The 23,872-nt window shown below is 43.4% G+C and overlaps 1 protein-coding gene across 1 annotated transcript in view; it reads left to right on the top strand.

Annotated features, from left to right (window-relative positions):
- The first annotated feature begins 9,303 nt into the window (after positions 1–9,303).
- LOC139376736 (FAM20C golgi associated secretory pathway kinase b) overlaps positions 9,304–23,872 on the top strand; it is a 75,597-nt gene continuing 61,028 nt past the window's right edge. Inside the window, exons 1-3 of the mRNA XM_071119626.1 lie at positions 9,304–10,759; positions 11,105–11,283; positions 23,589–23,667. Coding sequence (XP_070975727.1) covers positions 10,020–10,759; positions 11,105–11,283; positions 23,589–23,667 — 998 coding nt within the window. The 5' untranslated portion in view covers positions 9,304–10,019. The remainder of the gene's footprint in view (positions 10,760–11,104; positions 11,284–23,588; positions 23,668–23,872) is intronic.

Below are 23,872 nucleotides of genomic sequence, written 5' to 3'. Positions count from 1 at the left end.
TGGGGCAAAGGTTCACCTTCCAACAGGACAACGACCCTAAGCACACAGCCAAGACAACGCAGGAGCGGCTTCGGGACAAGTCTCTGAATGTCCTTGAGAGGCCCAGCCAGAACCTGATGGAACATCTCTGGAAAAACCTGAAAATAGATGTGCAGCGACACTCCCTGTCCAACCTGACAGAGCTTGAAAGGATCTGCAGAGAAGAATGGGAGAATCTCCCCAAATACAGGTGTGCCAAGCTTTTAGCGTCATACCCAACAAGACTTGAGGCTGTAATCGCTGCCAAAGGTGCTTCAACCAAGTACTGAGTAAAGGGTCTGAATACTTATGTAAATGTGATACTTCCATTTTTTATGTTTAATACATTTTTAAAAAATGGTTTTGCTTGTCTTTATGGGGTATTGTGTGTAGATTGATGTGGAAAAAAAGGTATTTAATCAATTTTAGAATAAGGCTGTAACGTAACAAAATGTGGAAAAAGTCAAGGGGTCTGAATTCTTTCCCGAATGCACTGTAAATGTAATTCAAGTATGATGGCTAGTGGGGGTCTGCTTGGGGAGAGTGGGTCCAACGAGAGACGGAAATGGGATGAGTGGAAGAGCTCCAGACACCTCAGAGAAGTGTCTGATGTCCTCCCAGTCACCCCATCCCAATCCCCCAGCTAAAGCCCCTCTCCATTCTCACCAATAGCCACCACTGAATCTTAGTTATTATGACAAACAAAGAATAATAATGATTCGACATCCTTTCCTAATCTGTCCTGAACTCTTATTCATTTAACAGCAGGTTTGCAAGTCACAAAAAATGTATTAAAATTACATATTTATATAATTAATGCCTTCTTTCTCTCTCTCCCAAACCAAATCCCCCCCTGTTCTCCCCCCTTTACCCCACCCAAGCCAAGCTTATCCTAACCTCCCATCTTTACTCACCCTTGCCCATCCAAGCCAAGCTTGTCCCACCCTCCCTTCCTTAATAACCTTTTAGGGTTAGGACAACTTCCTGTGAAACTGCAGGGCGCGCAATTAAAATAAATAAACATAAAAATTATGGATATTAAACATTTAGGTACGTATAAATGTCTTATATCGGTTGAAAGCTTAAATTCTTGTTAATCTAACTGCACTGTCCGATTTACAGTAGCTATTACAGCGAAAACATGACATGAGATTGTTTGAGGATGGCGCCCCACATCAAAATATTTTTCCACCAGTACAGGTTTCATAAATTCACAAATAGCGATTAAATATTCACTTACTTTTTGAAAATCTTCCTCTGATTTGTCATCCAAAGGGTCCCAGCCATAACATGTAGTGTCGTTTTGTTAGATAAAATCCTTCTTTATATCCCAAAATGTCAGTTTAGTTGGCGCCATCGATTTGAGTAATCCACTCATTCAACATGCAGAGAAAGGAATCCGAAAATCTACCCCTAAACTTTGTTTCAACAAGTCAAAATAAGTTTATATTTACTCCTCAGATACCCTAAAATGTAATCAAACTATAATATTTCTTACGGAAAGAAGTATGTTCAATAGGAAAGGATTTTAGCAGGTGCGTCCTGTCTTCATGGCGCGCGCAAAAACAGATTTCCAAGACTGTGTCCTTCTGCTAAAACTGATATAGAACATAGAATGCTGACACCCCGTGGAAGCCATAGGAATTGCATCCAGGGAGATAATTTTCAATGTGACCGTATACTTGCCATTCTAATAAGATGGTCTCTAAAAAAAACAATTATTCTGATTTTCTCCTACCATATCTATTGTGTTATATTATCCTACATTACAAACTTCAAAGTGTTTTCTTTCCAATGGTACCAATTATATGCATATCCTGGCTACAAGGCCTGAGCAACAGGCAGTTTACTTTGGGCACGTCATTCAGGCGGAAATTGAGAAACACCCTTGCCCCCCATGCCAAGCTTATCACCACCTCCCATCCATGCTCTCTCTTACCCACCCAGGCCAAGTTTATCCCAACCTCCCGTCTTTTCCCCACTTCCTATATGCTGCAAAGAAACCACTACTTAAGGACACCAATAATAAGATGAGACTTGCTTGGGCCAAAAAAGGAGCAATGAACATTAGACCGGTGGAAATCTGTCTTTTGGTCTGATGAGTCCAAATTTTAGATTTTCGGTTCCAATCAGTGTGTCTTTGTGAGATGCAGAGTAGGTGAATGAATGATCTCCACAAGTGTGGTTCCCACCATGAAGCATGGAGGAGGAGGTGTGATGGTGTGGGGGTGCTTTTCTGGTGACACTGTCTGTGATTTATTTAGAATTCTATGCACACTTAACCAGCATGGCTACCACAGCATTCTGCAGCAATACGCCATCCCATCTAGGTTTGCGCTTGGTGAGACTATCATTTGTTTTTCAACAGGACAATGACCCAACACACCTCCAGGCTGTGTAAGGGCTATTTGACCAAGAAGGAGAGTGATGGTGTGCTACATCAGATGACCTGGCCTCCACAATCACCCGACCTCAACCCGAATTGAGATGGTTTGGGATGAGTTGGACCGCAGAGTGAAGGAAAAGCAGCCAACAAGTGCTCAGCATATGTGGGAACTCCTTCAAGACTGTTGGAAAAGCATTCCAGGTGAAGCTGGTTGAGAGAATGCCAAGAGTGTGCAAAGCTGTCATCAAGCCAAAGGGTGTCTTCACTATTAATCTACAATGTAGAAAATAGTACAAAATAAAGAAAAACGCTTGAATGAGTAGGTGTGTCCAAACTTTTGACTGATACTGTACATAAAATAAATAAATAGTGGGGGGTGGAATACCTACAGGGGTATAACGATCTTAAAACAATTCACTAAGACTTTAAGAGGTTAAATAAGACGCCTTTCTCGTCCATAAACGTATATAATAATGGTCTCGTCTTCTACACCCACATGGGGCGAACCTATGGGGAACTAGGTCATGAAGAACACTATATTCCATTCCTGTACATCCTCCTCTGAATATTCCATTCCTCTACATCATCCTCTGAATATTCCATTCCTCTACATCATCCTCTGAATATTCCATTCCTCTACATCATCCTCTGAATATTCCATTCCTGTACATCCTCCTCTGAATATTCCATTCCTCTACATCCTCCTCTGAATATTCCATTCCTCTACATCATCCTCTGAATTTTGCATTCCTCTACATCATCCTCTGAATACTCCACTCCTCTACATCCTCCTCTGAATATTCCATTCCTCTACATCCTCCTCTGAATATTCCATTCCTCTACATCATCCTCTGAATATTCCATTCCTGTACATCATCCTCTGAATATTCCATTCCTCTACATCCTCCTCTGAATATTCCACTCCTCTACATCCTCCTGTGAAAATTCTAAATGCTTGCATACATAATATACATTGTGTTAAGCAGTTATCATCCTTGTGTGATCCACAAAGCAAAGATGGCATGTTGCTTGATTGCATTTTACAGCTTTCAGAGAGGGGGGATGCACTGCACTCTTCTCCTCACAATACCTGTCTCTCTTTACACACATAATTGGCACCTTAAGAAATTAAACAAAATCGAAAGGTTCAAACAGATGGAGAGAAACCGTCCCACATGTACAATCTACAATGGCTTTTTACAAGTGTCTGGCAATTAAAGGCTTTGAGTCATTGTAATTCATACATAGACAATGACAAAATATTCCAAAGGTGTTCATCTTAATTCCCATGTGAAATGGCACCCTATTCCCTACTGTGCCATACAGGGAACAGGGTGCCTTTTCAACCTAGCATATACTAATGAAGTCATTATTGGCAGTTAAAGGGGCCATTTAAATGATCATCTCCACGTCCCTTCAATTCAACAGCGGCTGGCCTGTGAACCCCACACGAAATAATTAAAACATGGAAGACTTGAAGATGGAGAAAAGGAGGGCGGGAGGGATAGAGGGAACAAATGAAGGAGTAATAAGTGGGCGTTGTGTGGCTTATTGGGGCCAACAGAGGGCAATGTTATCTGTAATATCCATTTAAATCTGCCATTATCAGATGCAGCAGCACATCAGGGATGGAAATGAGGCTTGTTCCATGGATGTTCCATTCAACCCCGGTCACGCCAAGGGCAGATTCACACAAATCCAGCTACCACACAATACATATGTAGCGTTTTTGAGCGCAATGATGAGGAGGGGAGGTAGAGAGGGGTTGGAGAAAGTGAAGAGGAAAGGCCAACTGAAGTCCACTTCTCTGATAACATATAGAAATGTCAGCATTTCTTATTTTTCCTTTTAAAAGCTTGAGGGTGACTTTCACATCTTAACTTTATGTATTTCCATCCCATATAGTGGTTTGTGTCCCAATGATGTAATTCCTAACCAACCACTCCCGATACAGTACCAGTCCAACCTTTACCTCATATATCAGTACAGAAGCCAACAACCACTTTAAAATCAAGTAAGCAACATTTTTCCCAATTGCAACTTTAATTCCTTTCCCACCAAAACCACAGCCCTGACCCTGACCAACCTCTAAAGCCTATCAGAGCCTATTTCCCACCAACCCTATATAACAAATAGACATATCACCCACTGCTGAGATAGCATAGATGAAGATAAGGATTTGCTAGGTCACTGTACTCCCCAATACATATAAGACAGGGGTGTCAAACCCATTCCACGGAGGGCCTAGTGTCTGCAGGTTTTTGGTTCTTCCTTTCAATTAAGACCTAGACAGCCAGGTGAGGGGAGTTCCTTGCTAATTAGTGACCTTAATTCATCAATCAAGTCCAAGGTGGAGCAAAAACCCGCAAACACTCTGCCCTCCGTGGAATGACTTTGACACATGTGGTATAAGACATCAATCTATGTTCATTTACCCAAAATGATAACCTCTGCTGTGCCTAGTTACCGTTGTCATTTCACATAAAGGGCATTCTAGTTGATGTGTTGTGGACAATAAGACAATAGGGGAAAGGTTTATAATTTTGTTACTATAATACATTCATTGAGTTGTTTCGCTAAGTTTATTGCCTCTAGTATTAAAACTCACTGGTGTGAGGGTTATGAGAAAGATTTAACATGTTCTGAAACATTCATCCTGCGGTGTTCTGAAACATTCATCCTGAGGTGTTCTGAAACATTCATCCTGAGGTGTTCTGAAACATTCATCCTGAGGTGTTCTGAAACATTCATCCTGCGGTGTTCTGAAACATTCATCCTGCGGTGTTCTGAAACATTCATCCTGAGGTGTTCTGAAACATTCATCCTGAGGTGTTCTGAAACATTCATCCTGAGGTGTTCTGAAACATTCATCCTGCGGTGTTCTGAAACATTCATCCTGCGGTGTTCTGAAACATTCATCCTGCGGTGTTCTGAAACATTCATTCCGCGGTGTTCTGAAACATTCATCCCGCGGTGTTCTGAAACATTCATCCCGCGGTGTTCTGAAACATTCATCCCGCGGTGTTCTGAAACATTCATCCTGCGGTGTTCTGAAACATTCATCCTGCGGTGTTCTGAAACATTCATCCTGAGGTGTTCTGAAACATTCATCCTGAGGTGTTCTGAAACATTCATCCTGAGGTGTTCTGAAACATTCATCCTGCGGTGTTCTGAAACATTCATCCTGCGGTGTTCTGAAACATTCATCCCGCGGTGTTCTGAAACATTCATCCCGCGGTGTTCTGAAACATTCATCCCGCGGTGTTCTGAAACATTCATCCCGCGGTGTTCTGAAACATTCATCCCGCGGTGTTCTGAAACATTCATCCCGCGGTGTTCTGAAACATTCATCCCGCGGTGTTCTGAAACATTCATCCCGCGGTGTTCTGAAACATTCATCCCGCGGTGTTCTGAAACATTCATCCCGCGGTGTTCTGAAACATTCATCCTGAGGTGTTCTGAAACATTCATCCTGCGGTGTTCTGAAACATTCATCCCGCGGTGTTCTGAAACATTCATCCTGCGGTGTTCTAAAACATTCATCCTGCGGTGTTCTGAAACATTCATCCTGAGGTGTTCTGAAACATTCATCCTGCGGTGTTCTGAAACATTCATCCTGAGGTGTTCTGAAACATTCATCCTGAGGTGTTCTGAAACATTCATCCTGCGGTGTTCTGAAACATTCATCCTGCGGTGTTCTAAAACATTCATCCTGCGGTGTTCTGAAACATTCATCCTGAGGTGTTCTGAAACATGACACGGTGTGCTGTAACACCACTTAATCAATAGTTGTGCAATATATTTGTTTTATAGGGCAATGATCAGTAAAATAGCAAGAATACTAAGGTTGAAAGGTTGAAAGAACATCACAATCCAGTTAGTCATTCAGGCCAGGGGGTTTGTGAGGATTCACTGACTGCACGCTATCTTCATGCCTCCCCAACTGACATCAATACACATCCATCCAACCCTGGCTAATTCACCTCAGGTAGGAGAGGAAGCTAGAATGGCCAGTTGTCGGGAATATGTAATTGTGGGACGATGGGCAACAAGAGCCTTGTTATTGTTGTCATCTGGCGGAGGGAGGGAGGGGCTAGGTGAGGTCGTTCCATATCCAGACACATGTCACTGGTTGTCCTGTCAGCTGTGCCAGCCAGAGATAACACCGAGCAGTGTGTCAAGTAAAGGGCCTTCTAGGTGATGTGTTGTGGCCAATAAGTCAACGGGGAAACATCTATTTGTTTCAATTAATTAATTTAGAAATGTATCAATAATTGTATTGATTGTTTCCCCTCATCTCATTGCAGTCTCTACTGGTAGAGGTGGCCAATGGTATTGGACCACCTGTTAAATGTTGTCTTCCTCTTACAGGGCAATGATCAGTAACACAGCAAGAATACAAAGGTGTTCTTGACTCATATTGAAAGTTTGAATGAACTGCACTGTTCAGTCAGTCATTCAGGCCAGGGAGTTTGTGAGGATTCACTGACCCATTGACTGACTGCATGAAATCATCATCATGCCTACCTGACTGCCATCAATACACATTTATTTCACCCTAGGCAAGAGAGAGGAAGGTAGATTGGTCATTGTAGATGATTATAGGGGATGATGGGCAACAAGTGATGCATTGTCTCGATATAGTCTGAGTCAATGCCATCACACACACACACTGACAGAAGTTGAATTACTAGTTATTTACTAGCTATTTTTACGAGTTTCTTCAAGGCCTCAAAAGTCAATGTGTGACCCCATGTCATCCCTGCAGAAGGCTACATAGCAATTTGGTGAACTAATCTGTAGTCTATTAAGTACGGGCTATGTTCCTCCTCCTCTGTCTCACACAATAGGAAAGACAGTAGAGGTCCTTTGTGTTAGGTGAGTGAGTCACTAGACTGTTACTCACTTCCCAGAAAGGCTTCTTTCGTAGGACTGGAATAAACCCATCATTTCTCACTCACTCACTCACTCATTCACTCACTCACTCACTCACTCATTCACTCACTCACTCACTCACTCACTCACTCACTCACTCACTCACTTTAGTACACACAAGCACAGCTGCAAACACACACATACACACGCAGGCAGGCAGGCACACACACACTTACAATTTAGTACTCAGATTCACAATGATCATTACATTCCCATCTAATCTTGCCTTTACAGATACTTCATTATTCCTCACAGTAATGTTCCAGTAGGTAAATCCCTATAGGGAGCTAAAGCCATTCCTATACCACTGTAGAATGGTGCAGCTATAGCCATTCCTATACCGCTGTAGAATGGTGCAGCTAAAGCCATTCCTATACCGCTGTAGAATGGTGCAGCTAAAGCCATTCCTATACCGCTGTAGAATGGTGCAGCTAAAGACATTCCTATACCGCTGTAGAATGGTGCAGCTAAAGCCATTCCTATACCGCTGTAGAATGGTGCAGCTAAAGACATTCCTATACCGCTGTAGAATGGTGCAGCTAAAGCCATTCCTATACCGCTGTAGAATGGTGCAGCTAAAGCCATTCCTATACCGCTGTAGAATGGTGCAGCTAAAGCCATTCCTATACCACTGTAGAATGGTGCAGCTAAAGCCATTCCTATACCACTGTAGAATGGTGCAGCTAAAGACATTTCTATACCGCTGTAGAATGGTGCAGCTAAAGACATTCCTATACCGCTGTAGAATGGTGCAGCTAAAGCCATTCCTATACCGCTGTAGAATGGTGCAGCTAAAGCCATTCCTATACCGCTGTAGAATGGTGCAGCTAAAGCCATTCCTATACCACTGTAGAATGGTGCAGCTAAAGCCATTCCTATACCGCTGTAGAATGGTGCAGCTAAAGACATTCCTATACCGCTGTAGAATGGTGCAGCTAAAGCCATTCCTATACCGCTGTAGAATGGTGCAGCTAAAGCCATTCCTATACCGCTGTAGAATGGTGCAGCTAAAGACATTCCTATACCGCTGTAGAATGGTGCAGCTAAAGCCATTCCTATACCGCTGTAGAATGGTGCAGCTAAAGCCATTCCTATACCGCTGTAGAATGGTGCAGCTAAAGCCATTCCTATACCGCTGTAGAATGGTGCAGCTAAAGCCATTCCTATACCGCTGTAGAATGGTGCAGCTAAAGCCATTCCTATACCGCTGTAGAATGGTGCAGCTAAAGCCATGCTGCTTTTACTGTACTACAAAATGTCATAACAAAAGGTAATCATGTTGGGCATGATCAGTCGGTCACACATGGATAATGACCTACAGACTGTTCGTTAACCCATCTCCCATTGTCTTCCCTGCAGTTATCATCCAACCATCCTAACCATAACCACCCCTTCAGTACGTTTACTGCTGGGCCTTTTAGCCAAGACATTGGTGTGTTGATTGGGAAGTGGAGAGGCAGAAGATGTGAATATGGCAGCAGCCAACTGTTGTTTCTATACACATCCATACCATCTGGTATTGCTGTGGTTGTTTTTGTATATACCGTGTGTTGATAATGCTGCTGTACAGATACTGCTGATTTGATTGAATGAAGGCCCTGGACTGATACTGACATGTCTCCATGAGGATGCCTCCTTGATTGCACCAGATGCATTTCACTAATCAATAGACATACATCATCTAACGTAGCTAGCTACATACAATATTGTGCCACAGTGGATTTTCACCACTGGGATGAGACGCCCTCTTCTTGCACAGTCTGGATTCGCAGGGGGAAATGTTTTTTAGGAAGAACACAGGCTACAGAAACAGGCAGGCAGGCACTTGAGCCTCAGATGGTTGCTGTCCCCCTCTCTCTCCGACTGTGGGAGAGACTCAGCCAATCTGTGCACGGTGACGCTGCACAAGGCTGGATCTAGACGCGCTTCATCATAATATTTAACACACCCAACCTCAATCTCACATGCGAAGGACAGTGATTGTCTTTTTCCTAGCTCACAAGGCACACTGTAGTCTATCTCCGAGAGAGAAACCGAATCGGCACCTATCCGAATTATTTGTTTGATTCGTCTCGCTTTGGTTGTTTTGTATTGCCTGTCTTGTCTGTCTATCTTTGGTTGTTTTGTATTGCCTGTCTTTATTCGGGATTTGCTTTGAACATTGCCATTTATTCTCATCCTGGGTCGCTTACTGTACTTTGCCTGCTGCGCCTTTACACGTTGTTTTATCGTTTCTAGTGGAAAAGGAGGAGTCTTTCGAGTAGTCTTCTTTTAAAATTATATTTTGACATTGGTGAATAGCGCTCTCGGCGCTTTTCCTATCCCGGACTGGACCAATGCGTAGCCCGTGCCCAGCGGATCCACGACAGCTCCGTTTCTCACACAGCAGAGTTCATGCTCAATGGCCGGACCGATGTGCGCCAGCAGACCCCGCCAACATACACCTCTGATGGATCATTTATCTACCGTTTTCGAGCTTCTTTCCAGACCCTTGCACTTCCTTTATACCGTGTATTGTGCGTAAAGCCTTGGGGTCGGAGCTGTAGAGCGAAAGCAATTGAGATAATGCCGCTTTCCCAACTCGACCGTTGGTCTGAACCGAGTCGACCTGTTTTACCTGGGCGCATGCGGAGAATCCTCTCGTTCTGAACCACAAAAGAAGCCTGCCGTCTGGATTTCTATGTGGTTGGAAATACAAAAGTTGAACACTGAAACATTTAGTCTAATCAAGACGGCAAGAAGTGAAGATGGTTACGTGTTCAACGTGTATTTCATTAAAGTGGCATCCAGCGTGATAAACATAATCAGTGATGTAGTGAGTCTGTTCATATGCGTGCTCATCATTTGCAGTAAATACTCGCAACTGCTCAAACAGGGGACTATGAAGATGATACTCTTCCGTAAATTCCGGGTTTTGATTCTCATGGTGTTTCTAATAGCCTGCTCGATGCACATCATGATAGACTTGTTACCAAAGCTGGAGAGGCGCAGCAACAGCGGCTGCTCCTGCTCGCACAAGCCGAGCGAGGACCCTCAGAACTGGGCTAAACACCGAGCTAGGTCGGAAGCGGAGTCAGGCTGGCCTAACAAACACACGCTGAGAATCCTCCAGGACTTCAGCAATGAGCCAAACTCTAACATCTCTTCCCATTCTCTGGAGAAGAACACCAAAGCGGGAAACAAAACGGAAGCCTTTAAACGGATTGAACATTATGCACAAAATGGTGACAAAAAAAGACGGTTCATACAGGACACTGTGGTCACCAAAAACATACCTGTCAAGAGTTCAAGGTTGCTGGCTCTGTTTGACCACCCGTTATTCAAGAGAGCCTTACCGTCTCTGACCGACGAAGACACCTTGTTCAACGTCAACACAGACATCAGATTTGACCCCAACGCCGCCACAGAGAATCAGGAATGGTAACATACATTTTTATATATTTATAGACCATCACCACAATCGAAAAGTGATAATTAGCCTCTTTAAATTCAACCCAAGACAATAGCACAAGTTAAACAAACAATACACCTAGGATATTATGTGTAAATTACACATTTCATCTTGTTATTTCACATTAATAAAGGTGTTTTTACACAAATGGTTATAGGCTACCTAACCATATTAGCAAATGTCCCTCTTGCAAATTCAAGTCATGTCCTGTCAAAACACCTCTTAACACATGAAACACTAAAAAGGAGGGTGGTTCAGGGCTACAGAAAAAACACGGATCACCTCCCTTCTCCTCCCTCCCCTCTTCCTCCCAGGCACGCTGAAGGGAACATGGAGGAGTACACTCCAACAGGAGGAGAGCTGACGGCTGACTCCTACCCCAACTGGCTCCGCTTCCACATAGGGATTAATCGATATGAGCTCTACTCCAGACATAACCTAGTCATCGATGCTCTGCTCAGGGACCTGGTCTCACAGAGAATCACCAGCGTCGGTAAGTGAGAGGAGAGGAGAGAAGGCAGCTTCTCTATAGCCCTGTCTCAGATCTGGTTGTACGTTATTCAGCCAAACCTTATGTCATATAGCAGGGTTAGACAACCCTGGTTAGACAACCCTGGTTAGACAACCCTGGTTCTGGAGTGCCGCATGCACTTCATTGTTTTGGTTTAACCAACATGGAAGTCCAGGTGTGTTGAATTTCGACTTAGCCCCGGGAAACGGGGGTGCTGAGGGTGCTGCAGCACCCCCTGAAAAACCAGAATAAAAAGAGTATATATATATATATATATATATATATATATATATATATATAGATGCAGCACCCCCACCCACAAACAGCTATGAATTTTTTTTTGACTATGAATTTAGGCAATCACTGAACTGATTGATACATTTTCTCAGTTGGTCAGGTGTGGTGCCTACAGTGTAGTTGGAACAGAATGCTGTAGTACCTGCGGCACTCCAGGAACAGGGTTGCCTACCCCTGTCATTGAGGTTGAGAAACTAGCCTGGTTCCAGATCTGTGTGTGGATTGTGTAGCCAACTCCTCTGACTATCATTGTTACAGAGGACTTGGCAAAGGCACAGACATATTTGGGACTGGCTAGTTTCTCCTCTGTATGGCACAACAACAGTCAGAGTAGTTAGCTAAACTAAGCACATAAGGGTCTTTCAATAAACTAGGGTACCAGTGAAGAATTTACCACACTGGACAACGTGTTACAGCTGTTAAGTCATTGATAATAATCTGCTGATTTGTTTCATGTCATTACATTAAGATATAAGGGGGGGGGGGGGGGGGATCAGAGCTACATTTAATACAATTCATAAGTTGATGTTTAATTCTTTGTCATGGTTGGTGTCTTGATGGATCTTTGTAAAAACCTGTGACATAAAACATGACTTTTCTCTCCTTGCATTTATGTCAGTGTAAGTTGACGTTACTTCATATATTAAGCATTAATCAGTTCAATTTGACAATGAATGTGAACCCTGTAAGAATCCTGGATCGAGCTGTCGGACAGTTTGTTGTATAGAGATCTCAGAAATGCAGTGTAACTACCTAACATTTTGTGTCTTCTTATGTTACGGGGTGAAAACCGTTTTCATGGGCACACAAATCCAAAATAATGAATTCAATTGCAAAATCGCAAGCCCCTAACCGAAAGAGTAACCTTAACTTGATACTTAAAACCTAAATTGATACTGTCATTAACGTGTTTTTTAAAATAATTCTGCCTAATACTTGATGGATGCGCATTTGGTGTCCAGCTGATTAGTTAGGCCGTGATATTTTCGCATGTCATCATCTGATCTAGAAAGGAATTTTCCGAATGACAGTCAAGTGACAAGCAGCTGTTCTGAGAGCACATGCGATGCAACAACAGCCCAAGTGCTGGGAAAAAGGTGGTTTCGAGGAATGTCCAGAATAATTTGGTGTCTCATTCGTTACGCTTGTGCCCGGATCCACGTTGGGTGTAAAATCACATGCGAATTGATGTTGATCATCTGTGGTTGTCTGCTTGATTTACAGCAGGGTGTCGTTAGATTTAACAGAGAAAGCATCAAGGTAATGTGTTCATGTTTTCACATGTTTTTGTGCCTCAGATTGGACACTCTCTACTTTGCGCAGTTGTGTAGGATAGACTATTGCGCAACACCCAACACTATTCTGATGAATTATTCAGGATATAATGACAAATTACATACCTAGTGGGCTTATTCACAACACGATCTGGTAATGAAATAACATGACAAATACATTTCGGTTTCCATGTTACACCTGCAATTTTAAACCATACAATTTCCTCAATTGTAATTATTGTAGTCAATTTAAAAGTTCTCCAGCTCTCTTATAACTAACTATCTGTGATTTACGTTATTGCTAAGTTTTTGTTTGAATTTCTGTTGCGGTAAAACCACTTGCGGTTATTGTTAGGATGACAACTTGTCTTTCCATACAAATCCTTCCATGAAAAAGGAACCTGGTTGTTGCTCACTTTCTCATTATAAAAACAGCAATGGTGTAATTCAAATGGGGAGATGAATGATGCTGCTATTCATGGCTTGATTATGTGTCGTCGCGTCTGCCACATAGGCTACAGAAAAATCGTCATGCATCCAATCTATTTAGTCAGGCGATGTCCACATTATTCTCACATATTTTAGAATGAAATAATAATTGGAATGTTAATGCATTGGCAAGGCCTAAAAAAAAATGTTTTCTTGAAGTGGTAAGCGTCTATCTCGTTATACAGGTTTTGCATGCATTTTGGGGGAAGTGGGCCCTATATGTACAATGATATCAATTATACGACTGTGTTACATTGAGGTCCTTGGAAATTACAGTTAAGTGCTTGAAAAAGTCCCTGAAAGTCCTTGAATTGGACTTGCCAATGTCTGTCTGATCGCTGCTTAAAGGATGTATACTATTAGTCCTATGTTGTGGTGTTGGTGGAGTTATGGGTCAATTTGCATATATTCACTTTTATTCCTCTAAGTACACAGGTAAAACTGCCAAAACATCATTTTTTGTTTTGTTTCAAACCATTTTGAAATGTTGATCCCAATGTCACACTTTGGCTCCATTATTCATAGAAAGACCCATAAACAGATCTGGGACCAGGCTATGTTCTCTCTTCAGATCCACACACAGTGAAACGAGAGAATGCAGGGTGGATGCAGCTTGGTCTGGCAGTATGGTCAGCTACATGCTGCTCCCTCCAGCCCATGTAATTACATAGCTATATGACTGAGTGGCTAGGATGTGAATGTCAATTGAGACTACAAAATCCACCAGTTGGTAGTATGGGTTTTGCTTTGTATAGCAGGCCTAGCTACAGTCAGACCTACTTCACTCATTTGCAGATATTTGGTTGTGTGAATTTGACGAGTTTATTTCCAAAACTCTACATCCACCAATATTTCACATTTGAGTTTTTTCACCAGGAATTATTGCTTATGGGTACCTTCATGTGTGTGTAAAATATTACTGTTGTCAGATTTTTAATTAATAGATTCTAGGGGTCAATTAAAATTCGTTTTTTTCTGCATTGTTTAGCTGGAATGGAGTGCATCTATTCTGTATATTTGAGTGTGATATTTGATTGTCTCACCTAGCTATCTTAAGATTAATGTACTAACTAAGAGCATATGTCGAGGCCTCCCGGGTGGCGCAGTGGTTAAGGGCGCTGTACTGCAGCGCCAGCTGTGCCATCAGAGTCCTGGGTTCGCGCCCAGGCTCTGTCGTAACCGGCCGCGACCGGGAGGTCCGTGGGGCGACGCACAATTGGCCTAGCGTCGCCCGGGTTAGGGAGGGCTTGGTCGGTAGGGGTGTCTCATCGCGCACCAGCGACTCCTGTGGCGGGCTGGGCGCAGTGTACGCTAGCCAAGGTGGCCAGGTGCACGGTGTTTCCTCCGGCGCATTGGTGCGGCTGGCTTCCGGGTTGGATGTGCGCTGTGTTAAAGAAGCAGCGGCTTGGTTGGTTGTGTATCGGAGGACGCATGACTTTCAACCTTCGTCTCTCCCGAGCCCGTACGGGAGTTGTAGCGATGAGACAAGATAGTAGCTACTACAACAGCTACTACAACAATTGGATACTACGAAAATTGGGGAGAAAAAGGGGTAAAATTCTAAAAAAAAAAAAAACTAAGAGCATATGTTAAATGACAAAAATGTTGAAAGTAAGTATTTTACATACAGATCTCATATTACTGTATTGATATATATTGATGTCAGAAATGTATCATTCTTTATAAAAAAAAAAGGTAGTTATTTGCTACATTTGACTGTGTAAAACCTAGCTACTTATTTATCTGAGAGTGAGGTGTATATACACTACCCGGTCAAAAGTTTTAGAAGACCTACTCATTCAAGGGGTTTTATTCATTTTTACTATTTTCTACATTGTCGAATAATAGTGAAGACATCAAACTATGAAATAACACATATGGAATCATGTAGCAACCCAAAAAGTGTTAAACAAATACAAATCTATATTTCGTATTTGAGATTCTTCAAATAGCCACCCTTTGCCTTGATGACAGCTTTGCACACTCTTGGCATTCTCTCAACCAGCTTCACCTGGAATGCTTTTCCAACATATGCTGAGCACTTGTTAGCTGCTTTTCCTTAACTCTGCAGTTTGACTTGTCCCAAACCATCTCAATTTGGTTGAGGTCGGGGGATTGTGGAGACCAGGTCATCTGATGCAGCACTCCATCACTCTCCTTCTTGTTAAAAATAGCCCTTACACAGTCTGGAGGTGTGTTGGGTCATTCTCCTGTTGAAAAACAAATGATAGTCCCACTAAGCCAAAACCAGATGGGATGGCGTATCGCTGCAGAATGCTGTGGTAGCCATGCTGGTTAAGTGTGCCTTGAATCTGTTCACCTACTCTGCGCCTCACAAAGACACAGCGGTTGGAATCAAAAATCTCAAATCTGGACTCATCAGACCAAAGGACAGATTTCCACTGGTCTGATGTCCATTGCTAGTGTTTCTTGGCCCAAGCAAGTCTCGTCTTCTTATTGGTGTCCTTTAGTAGTGGTTTCTTTGCAGCAATTAAACCGTGAAGGCCTGATTCACACAGTCTCCTCTGAACTGTTGATGTTGAGATGTGTCTATTACTTGAACACAGTGAAGCATTTATTTGGGCTGCAATTTCTGAGACTGTTAACTCTAATGAACTTCATTAGAGTTACCAGCCTTATCCTCTGCAAATCAAATCACATTTTATTGGTCACATACACATGGTTAGCAGATGTTAATGCGAGTGTAGCGAAATGCTTGTGCTTCTAGTTCTGACAATGCAGTAATATCTAACAAGTAATCTAACAAATTCACAACAACTACCTTATACACACAAATGTAAAGGGATGAATTAAAAATATGTACATATAAATATATGGATGAGCGATGGCCGTGCGGCATAGGCAAGATGCAGTAGATGGTATAGAATACAGTATATACAGTGGGGCAAAAAAGTATTTAGTTAGCCACCAATTGTGCAAGTTCTCCCACTTAAAAAGATGAGAGAGTCCTGTAATTTTCATCATAGGTACACTTCAACTATGACAGACAAAATGAGAAAAAAATCCAGAAAATCACATTGTAGGATTTGTAATGAATTTATTTGCAAATTATGGTGGGAAAAAAGTATGGGTGGGTGAGGGCTTTGTATGCATCACGGAAGTTAGAATAGCAATGTGTCACGAACGTTGTATGAATAATTGGACCAAGGCGCAGCGTGAGTAGAGACTTCCAAAAGTCTCTAAACTTCCAAAACAACAAAGATATAACGATCGTGAAATACGTAGGGCACATAGGCACTCATACAAAACAATTTCCCCCATAGCAGGTGGGAAAAAGGACACACTAAGTATGATCCCCAATTAGAGGTAACCATTATCAGCTGCCTCCAATTGGGAACCATACACACACACCAACATAGAAATATAATACCTAGAAACCCCCTAGTCACGCCCTGACCTATTACACCATAGAGAACCCCGAGGGCGGCTCCGGTGCGGGACGTAGCACCGCTCAGACAGCCGATCCGGCCATGGAGCCAGGAGGGACTGGACGCTGTGCCTGGACTGGGCACCGGCGCAGAGGAAGGCTCCGGCCATGGAGCGGGACTGGACGCCGTGTCTGAACTGAGCACCGGCGCAGAGGAAGGCTCCGGCCTTGGGACCGTCAATGGAAGCTCCGGGCCGTGGAGGCTCTGAACTGTGAACCGTAGCTGGAGGCTCTGAACTGTGAACCATCACTGGAAGCTCTGGACTGTGAACCGTCGCTGGAAGCTCTGGACTGTGAACCGTCGCTGGAGGCTCTGAACTGTGAACCATCACTGGAAGCTCTGGACTGTGAACCGTCGCTGGAAGCTCTGGACTGTGAACCGTCGCTGGAGGCTCTGAACTGTGAACCATCACTGGAAGCTCTGGACTGTGAACCGTCGCTGGAAGCTCTGGACTGTGAACCGTCGCTGGAGGCTCTGAACTGTGAACCATCACTAGAAGCTCTGGACTGTGAACCGTCGCTGGAAGCTCTGGACTGTGAACCGTCGCTGGAGGCTCTGAACTGTGAACCATCACTGGAGGCTCTGAACTGTGAACCATCGCTGGAAGCTCTGGACTGTGAACCGTCGCTGGAGGTTCCAGGCTGTAAACACGTACTGGTGGACGAGTGCGTGGAGCCGGCACAGGTTGCACCGGACTGATGACACGCTCCTCAGGGCGAGTGCGGGGAGCCGGCACAGGACGTACCGGGCTGGGAAGGCGCACTGGAGGCCTGGTGCGTGGAGCCTGCACAGGTTGCACCGGACTGATGACACGCTCTTCAAAACGCCTGCGCTGCAGCGTACTCCTAGCCAACATCTCTCTCCGATATCCCTCCTCAAACTGCTCCATCGACTCCCAGACGGTCTCTGGCTCTCTCCTTGGCTCGGCCGACCGCTCCTTGTGCCAAAAAAACTTGGGGTTGCCCTTAGGCTGTTTGTGGCCGCGGACCCCTGCGTCGTCGCTGTCCTCCTTTACTCCTTGGTGACTCCCGCAAAGGAAGGGTCTCGCATCCACCTAGTATCTCTTCCCATGGCCAACTCTCCTTCACCTCCTGGGCACGCTGCTTGGTCCTGACTAGGGGGGATATTCTGTCACGAACGTCGTATGAATAATTGGACCAAGGCGCAGCGTGAGTAGAGTTCCACATTTTAATGATAGTGAAATTTCCAAAACAACAAAGATATAACGATCGTGAAATACGTAGCGAATGTAGGCACTCATACAAAACAATATCTCCCATAGTAGGTGGGATAAAGGACACACTAAATATGATCCCCAATTAGAGGTAATGATTATCAGTTGCATCCAATTGGGAACCATACACACACACCAACATAGAAATATAATACCTAGAAACCCCCTAGTCACGCTCTGACCTATTACACCATAGAAAACCCAGAGGGCTCTCTATGGTCAGGGCGTGCCACAATGGTACAGAATGCAACCAGCTCGTGTCGCGCATTTTATATGCTGAAAGAATTGAGTAAGTCTTGTTCTCAGGTTAGCTTTGTTAAAATCCCCAGCTACAATAAATGCAGCCTCAGGATTTATGGATTCCAGTTTACATAGAGTCCAGTGAAGTTCTTTCAGGGCCGACGAGGTATTTGCTTGGGGGGAATGTACACGGCTGTGACTATAATCGAAGAGAATTCTCTTGGAAGATAATGCGGTCGGCATTTGATTGCAAGGAATTCTAGGTCAGGTGAACAAAAGGAATTGAGTTCCTGTATGTTTTTGTGATTACACCACGACTCGTTAATCATAAGGTATACACCCCCACACTTCTTCTTACAAGAGAGATGTTTGTTTCTGTCAGCGCAATGCATGAAGAAACCAGATGGCTGTACCGACTCTGACAACATATCCTGGGTGAGCCATGTTTCTGTGACACAGAGAATGTTACAATCTCTGATGTCTCTCTGGAAGGAAACTCATGCCCTAATTTCGTCCACCTTGTTATCTAGAGATTGGACATTGGCAAGTAATATGCTCGGAAGGGTGGATGGTGTGATCGCCTTCTGAGTTTGACCAGTAGGCCGCTTCTTCTGCCTCTCCTGCGGCGACCGCTTTGTTTTGGGCCGGCCTCTGGGATAATATCACATGTCCAGGGTGGAGATCCGAACAAAGGATCCGCTTCGGGAAATACGTATTCCTGGTCGTAATGTTGGTAAGTTGACATCGCATTTATATCCAGTGTTCTTCCCGGCTGTATGTAACACTTGAGATTTTCTGGGCTAACAATGTAAGAGATAATACATGAAAAAACAATTAACTGCATAGTTTCCTAAGGACCTGAAGCGAGGTGACCATCTCTGTCGGCGCCATCTTTTGCAGCAGAGGTAACTTTGGGTCTTCCTTTCCTGTGGTGGTCCTCATGAGAGACAGTTTCATCATAGCACTTCATGGTTTTTGCGACTGCACTTGAAGAAACTTTCTAAGTTCTTGACATTTTCCGATTTGACTGACCTTCATGTCTTAAAGTAATAATGGACTGTCGTTTCTCTTTTCTTATTTGAGCTGTTCTTGCCATAATATGGACTTGGTCTTTTACCAAATAGGGCAATCTTCAACCCCTACCTTGTCACAACACAACTCAAATGAATTAAGAAGGAAAGAAATTCCAAAAATTAACTTTTAAAAAGACACACCTGTCAATTGAAATGCATTCCAGGTGACTACCTCATGAAGCTGGTTGAGAGAATGCCAAGAGTGTGAAAAGCTGTCTTTAAGGCAAAAGGTGGCTACTTTGAAGAATCTCAAATATAGAATATATTTTGATTTGTTTAACACTTTTGTTACTACATGATTTCATGTGTTATTTCATTGTTTTGATGTCTTCACTATTATTCTACAATGTAGAAAATTGAAAAAATAAAGAAAAACCCTGGAATGAGTATGTGTGTTAAAACTGTATATATATAAAACAAATCCTTATTTTTTTTTCGATTAGTAATGTTACTGTCCCCACTACAACAACATCAAATATACCTCAATACACGTCATTTTTTAGCATTCCATGAATTCCTATGGATGATTGCTCCTACTGGGGAGTGCCAATATGTGTTACGCGGAGTGGAACAGGGGAACCCAAGAGCAGACTCAGACAAGGAGACATGGATGAAATAACCAGGATATTTATTGAAACACAGGATGGAGTGCAGGCCAGGGAAAGCTCGGATGGGTTGCAGGAAACCAGATGTGGAGGCTGAGGCTGGAGCGAGAGGGGTTGGGACAGGGTAAGTAGGTCCAGAGGGGAATCCAAGGGAGCAGTAGAGTGGGGAATCCAGGACAGAGTAGCAGGATGACGAGACGTGGGACAGGAGACAGGGACCAGAGTCAGATCGGGCGGAACTGTAGTGGAGAGGAAAACAGCGTCAGGCAGGGAAACAGGATCTGAGTAGTAACAAATGGCTAGAAGCGTAGACTGACTGAGCAGAGATTACGATCTGGCAGCGTGGAAGTGGCAGGGCTGAGTATTTGTAGAGGTCTTGATTATGGAACAGGTTGCAACTGGTGGGGATCTGCTCTGACTCCAACACACCTGTTTCCGCCCACACTATCACACACACACTGAGAGAGAGGGAGAGGGAGAGACTACTGGGGGAGTGGTGGCAGGTCAAGGAGACACAGGATGAGCAGTAGAGGGCGTGGCAGGAGCAGATGTAACAATATGACAGACCGGTGGCTTCAGAAGTGTCTCAATGGCCAATACATAGCATCAGCAATCCAGGGTTTATATACATAATTGGTTACGACCCCTCTTTATCTGATTTCTGCTACGGAAGTTCCCCATGCTTCCCGTTTTAGGGAATTTGGTATTTGACAAGGGCATCTGATTACTAAGTGAGTATGCCAACAGTCTAGAGACTGAAGCATTGACATTTCCACTTGAACTTTTCACCCTCTTCTCTCCTTTGTACAGCACTTGTCAACATCTCTTTAACATGAAACAGCATGTTCTTCTTTTGAAAGACCATAAATGTGATTATTTTCAGTGCTTCTTCTTTGACTGATCATGTCAATAAAGCATAGCTGTTTTACTGAAGAGAAAACCTTCACCGTGGTGACCATTCACTAAAGCACATGGTTCAATCTAAAGCACACAGTTCAATCTATTAAGCTTTAGTGGCTCTCTTTGGGGGGCAATATGTTTTACTGACCAAGAAAGTGACTTTGTTGAATTTTGTCAATTTTTGATGGCTTGTTGTGTGTGTGTGTGAGAGAGAGACAAGGTGTGAGTGAGTGAGAGACTGAGAGACTCACACAGAGACTGAGAGACACACACACAGACCGAGTGACTGAGAGGCACACACAGAGGCCGAGAGACACACACAGAGACCGAGAGACACACACAGAGACCGAGAGACACACACAGAGACCGAGAGACACACACAGAGGCCGAGAGACACACACAGAGGTCGAGAGACACACACAGAGGCCGAGAGACCCACACAGAGGCCGAGAGACCCACACAGAGGCCGAGAGACACACACAGAGGCCGAGATACACAAAGAGACAGAGAGACCGAGAGACACACAAAGAGACAGACAGAGACCGAGAGACACACAGAGACAGAGAGACCGAGAGACACACAAAGAGACAGAGAGACCGAGAGACACACAAAGAGACCGAGAGACAGAGACCCAAAGACAGACAGAGACCGAGAGACCGACAGTGAGAGACAGACAGACCAAGAGACCGACAGTGAGAGACAGACAGACAAAGACAGACAGACAGACAGATGGAAGAAAGAACACAGAGAGAGGAGAGAGAGAGAGAGAGAGGAGAGAGAGAGAGAGCAAATGAGTGAAGAAATAAACACAAAGAGAAGATAGGCTATGCCCACAGCCCACAAAATTAGGTGGAAACTGAGCTGCATTTTCTGACCTCCTGCCAAATGTATGACCATATTAGAGACACACGTTTCCCACAGATCACAAAGACCCACAACGAATTTGAAAGCAAATCAAACATTGATAAACTCCCATATTTGTTAGGATAACTATCACAGTGTGCAATCACAGCAGCAAGATCTGTGACCCGTTGCCATGAGAAAAGGGCAACCAGTGGAACACAAACAACATTGTAAATACAATCTATATTTATCTGTTGATTTATATTCCCCTACCTACCATTGGTACTTCAAAAAATGTCACATAACATTTGAAATGCCTTTATCTTTCTGAAGCCTTTGTGAGTGCAATGTTTACTCTTAATTTACATATACTTGTTTTTTGTTGTTTTTTGTTGTCATATTTGTTGATTGTTTATTTCACTTGCTGTGGCAATGTAAACATGTTTCCCATGTCAATAAAGCCCCTTTGAATTTAATTGAGACAGAGAGCGGGAGTGAGAGAGAGAGAGAGAGAGAGAGAGAGACCGAGAGACAGAGAGACAGATATAGAGAGAGACAGAGACAGAGAGAGACAGATAGAGAGAGAGACAGAGACAGAGACAGAGAGACAGATATAGAGAGAGACAGAGACAGAGAGAGACAGATAGAGAGAGAGAGAGAGAGAGAGAGAGAGAGATAGAGAGACAGATAGAGAAAGAGACAGAGACAGAGAGACAGATAGAGAGACAGAGAGAGACAGATAGAGAGACAGAGAGAGACAGATAGAGAGAGAGACAGATAGAGAGAGATAGAGAAAGAGACAGAGAGAGAGGTGGAAACTGAGCAGCACTTCCTAACCTGCCAAATGTATGACCATATTAGAGATGCATATTTCCCTTAGATTACACAGAAACACAAATAATTCAAAAACAAAGCCAATTTCAATCATATCTGTTGGGTGAAATACCACAGTGTGCCATCACAGCAGCAAGATTTGTGACCTGTTTCCACAAGAAAAGGGCAACCAGTGAAGCACAAACACCATTGTAAATACAACCCATACTTATGTTTATTCTCCCTTTTGTACTATTTGCACACAATTTGAAATGTCTTTATTCTTTTGGAACGTTTGTGAGTGTAATGTTTACTGTTCATTTTTATTGTTTATATCACTTTGGTTTATTATCTAGTTCACTTGCTTAGGCAATGTTAACATGTGTTTCCCATGCCAATAAAGCCCTCAAATTGAATTGAATTTAAAATGGAGAGAGACAGAGACTGAGGGAAGAAAGAACAGAGAGAAAATGAGGGAAGAAAGGAGAGAACAGAGAGAACAGAGAGAACAGAGAGAGCGAGAACAAAGAGAGAGAACAGAGAGCAATGTGATTGCACTCTCTATCCTTCACCTTCCAGTCTCCTTCCTGATCAAACAAACACTTGTGATATCATCTGTCACTCACTCTAAGTACACTTGTTGCTTTCAAGACAACTGGGAACTAGGTCAAATCAGGACGTCAGCGATCTTCAGGTTGGAAAGTCAGAGCTCTAGAAAGATGCCAGAGTTTCCGACTTGGAATTCTGAGTTGGATGACGGTTCAAAAAGTTTTTTCCCATTCTGAGCTCGTTTTTCTTCTTCAGAGTTTCCAGCTGTCTTGATCACACTAAAGTCTGAGATCTCTGAGTTCTGAATTCCCAGTTGTTTTGAAAAACAGTTAGGCACACAGTCTGAAGTGAATCAGTGGGAGATGTTGACCATCCTCTGGGGGGGGGGGGGGATCATTACATGATTGACTAAATCATATTTGATGGTGTACTCTATAATGTCATTCGGTGAGAAAATGATTCTGCCATACTGTACATTTGCTGCCAATGACTATTTTTGTTGTTTGTATTTTTTCCAACAGCCATGAAGTCTGGAGGCACGCAACTGAAACTGATCATGACGTTCCAGAACTATGGACAGGCTCTGTTCAAACCTATGAAGTAAGTAGACTGCTTATGCCAACCTACATAGATGTGTGTGTATTGTGTATATGTTGTGTAATTTGATAGATATTACTTGTTAGATATTACTGCACTGTGGGAGCTAGAAGCACAAGCATTTCGCTACAGCCGCAATAACATCTGCTAATCACGTGTATGTGACCAATAACATTGGATTTGATTTGATTTGACTGCCTTTGCCAAC

This window comes from Oncorhynchus clarkii, chromosome 20 (assembly GCF_045791955.1).
Source record: "Oncorhynchus clarkii lewisi isolate Uvic-CL-2024 chromosome 20, UVic_Ocla_1.0, whole genome shotgun sequence".
NCBI lineage: Eukaryota > Metazoa > Chordata > Actinopteri > Salmoniformes > Salmonidae > Oncorhynchus > Oncorhynchus clarkii.
This window is presented reverse-complemented; position numbering and strand designations above follow the sequence as displayed.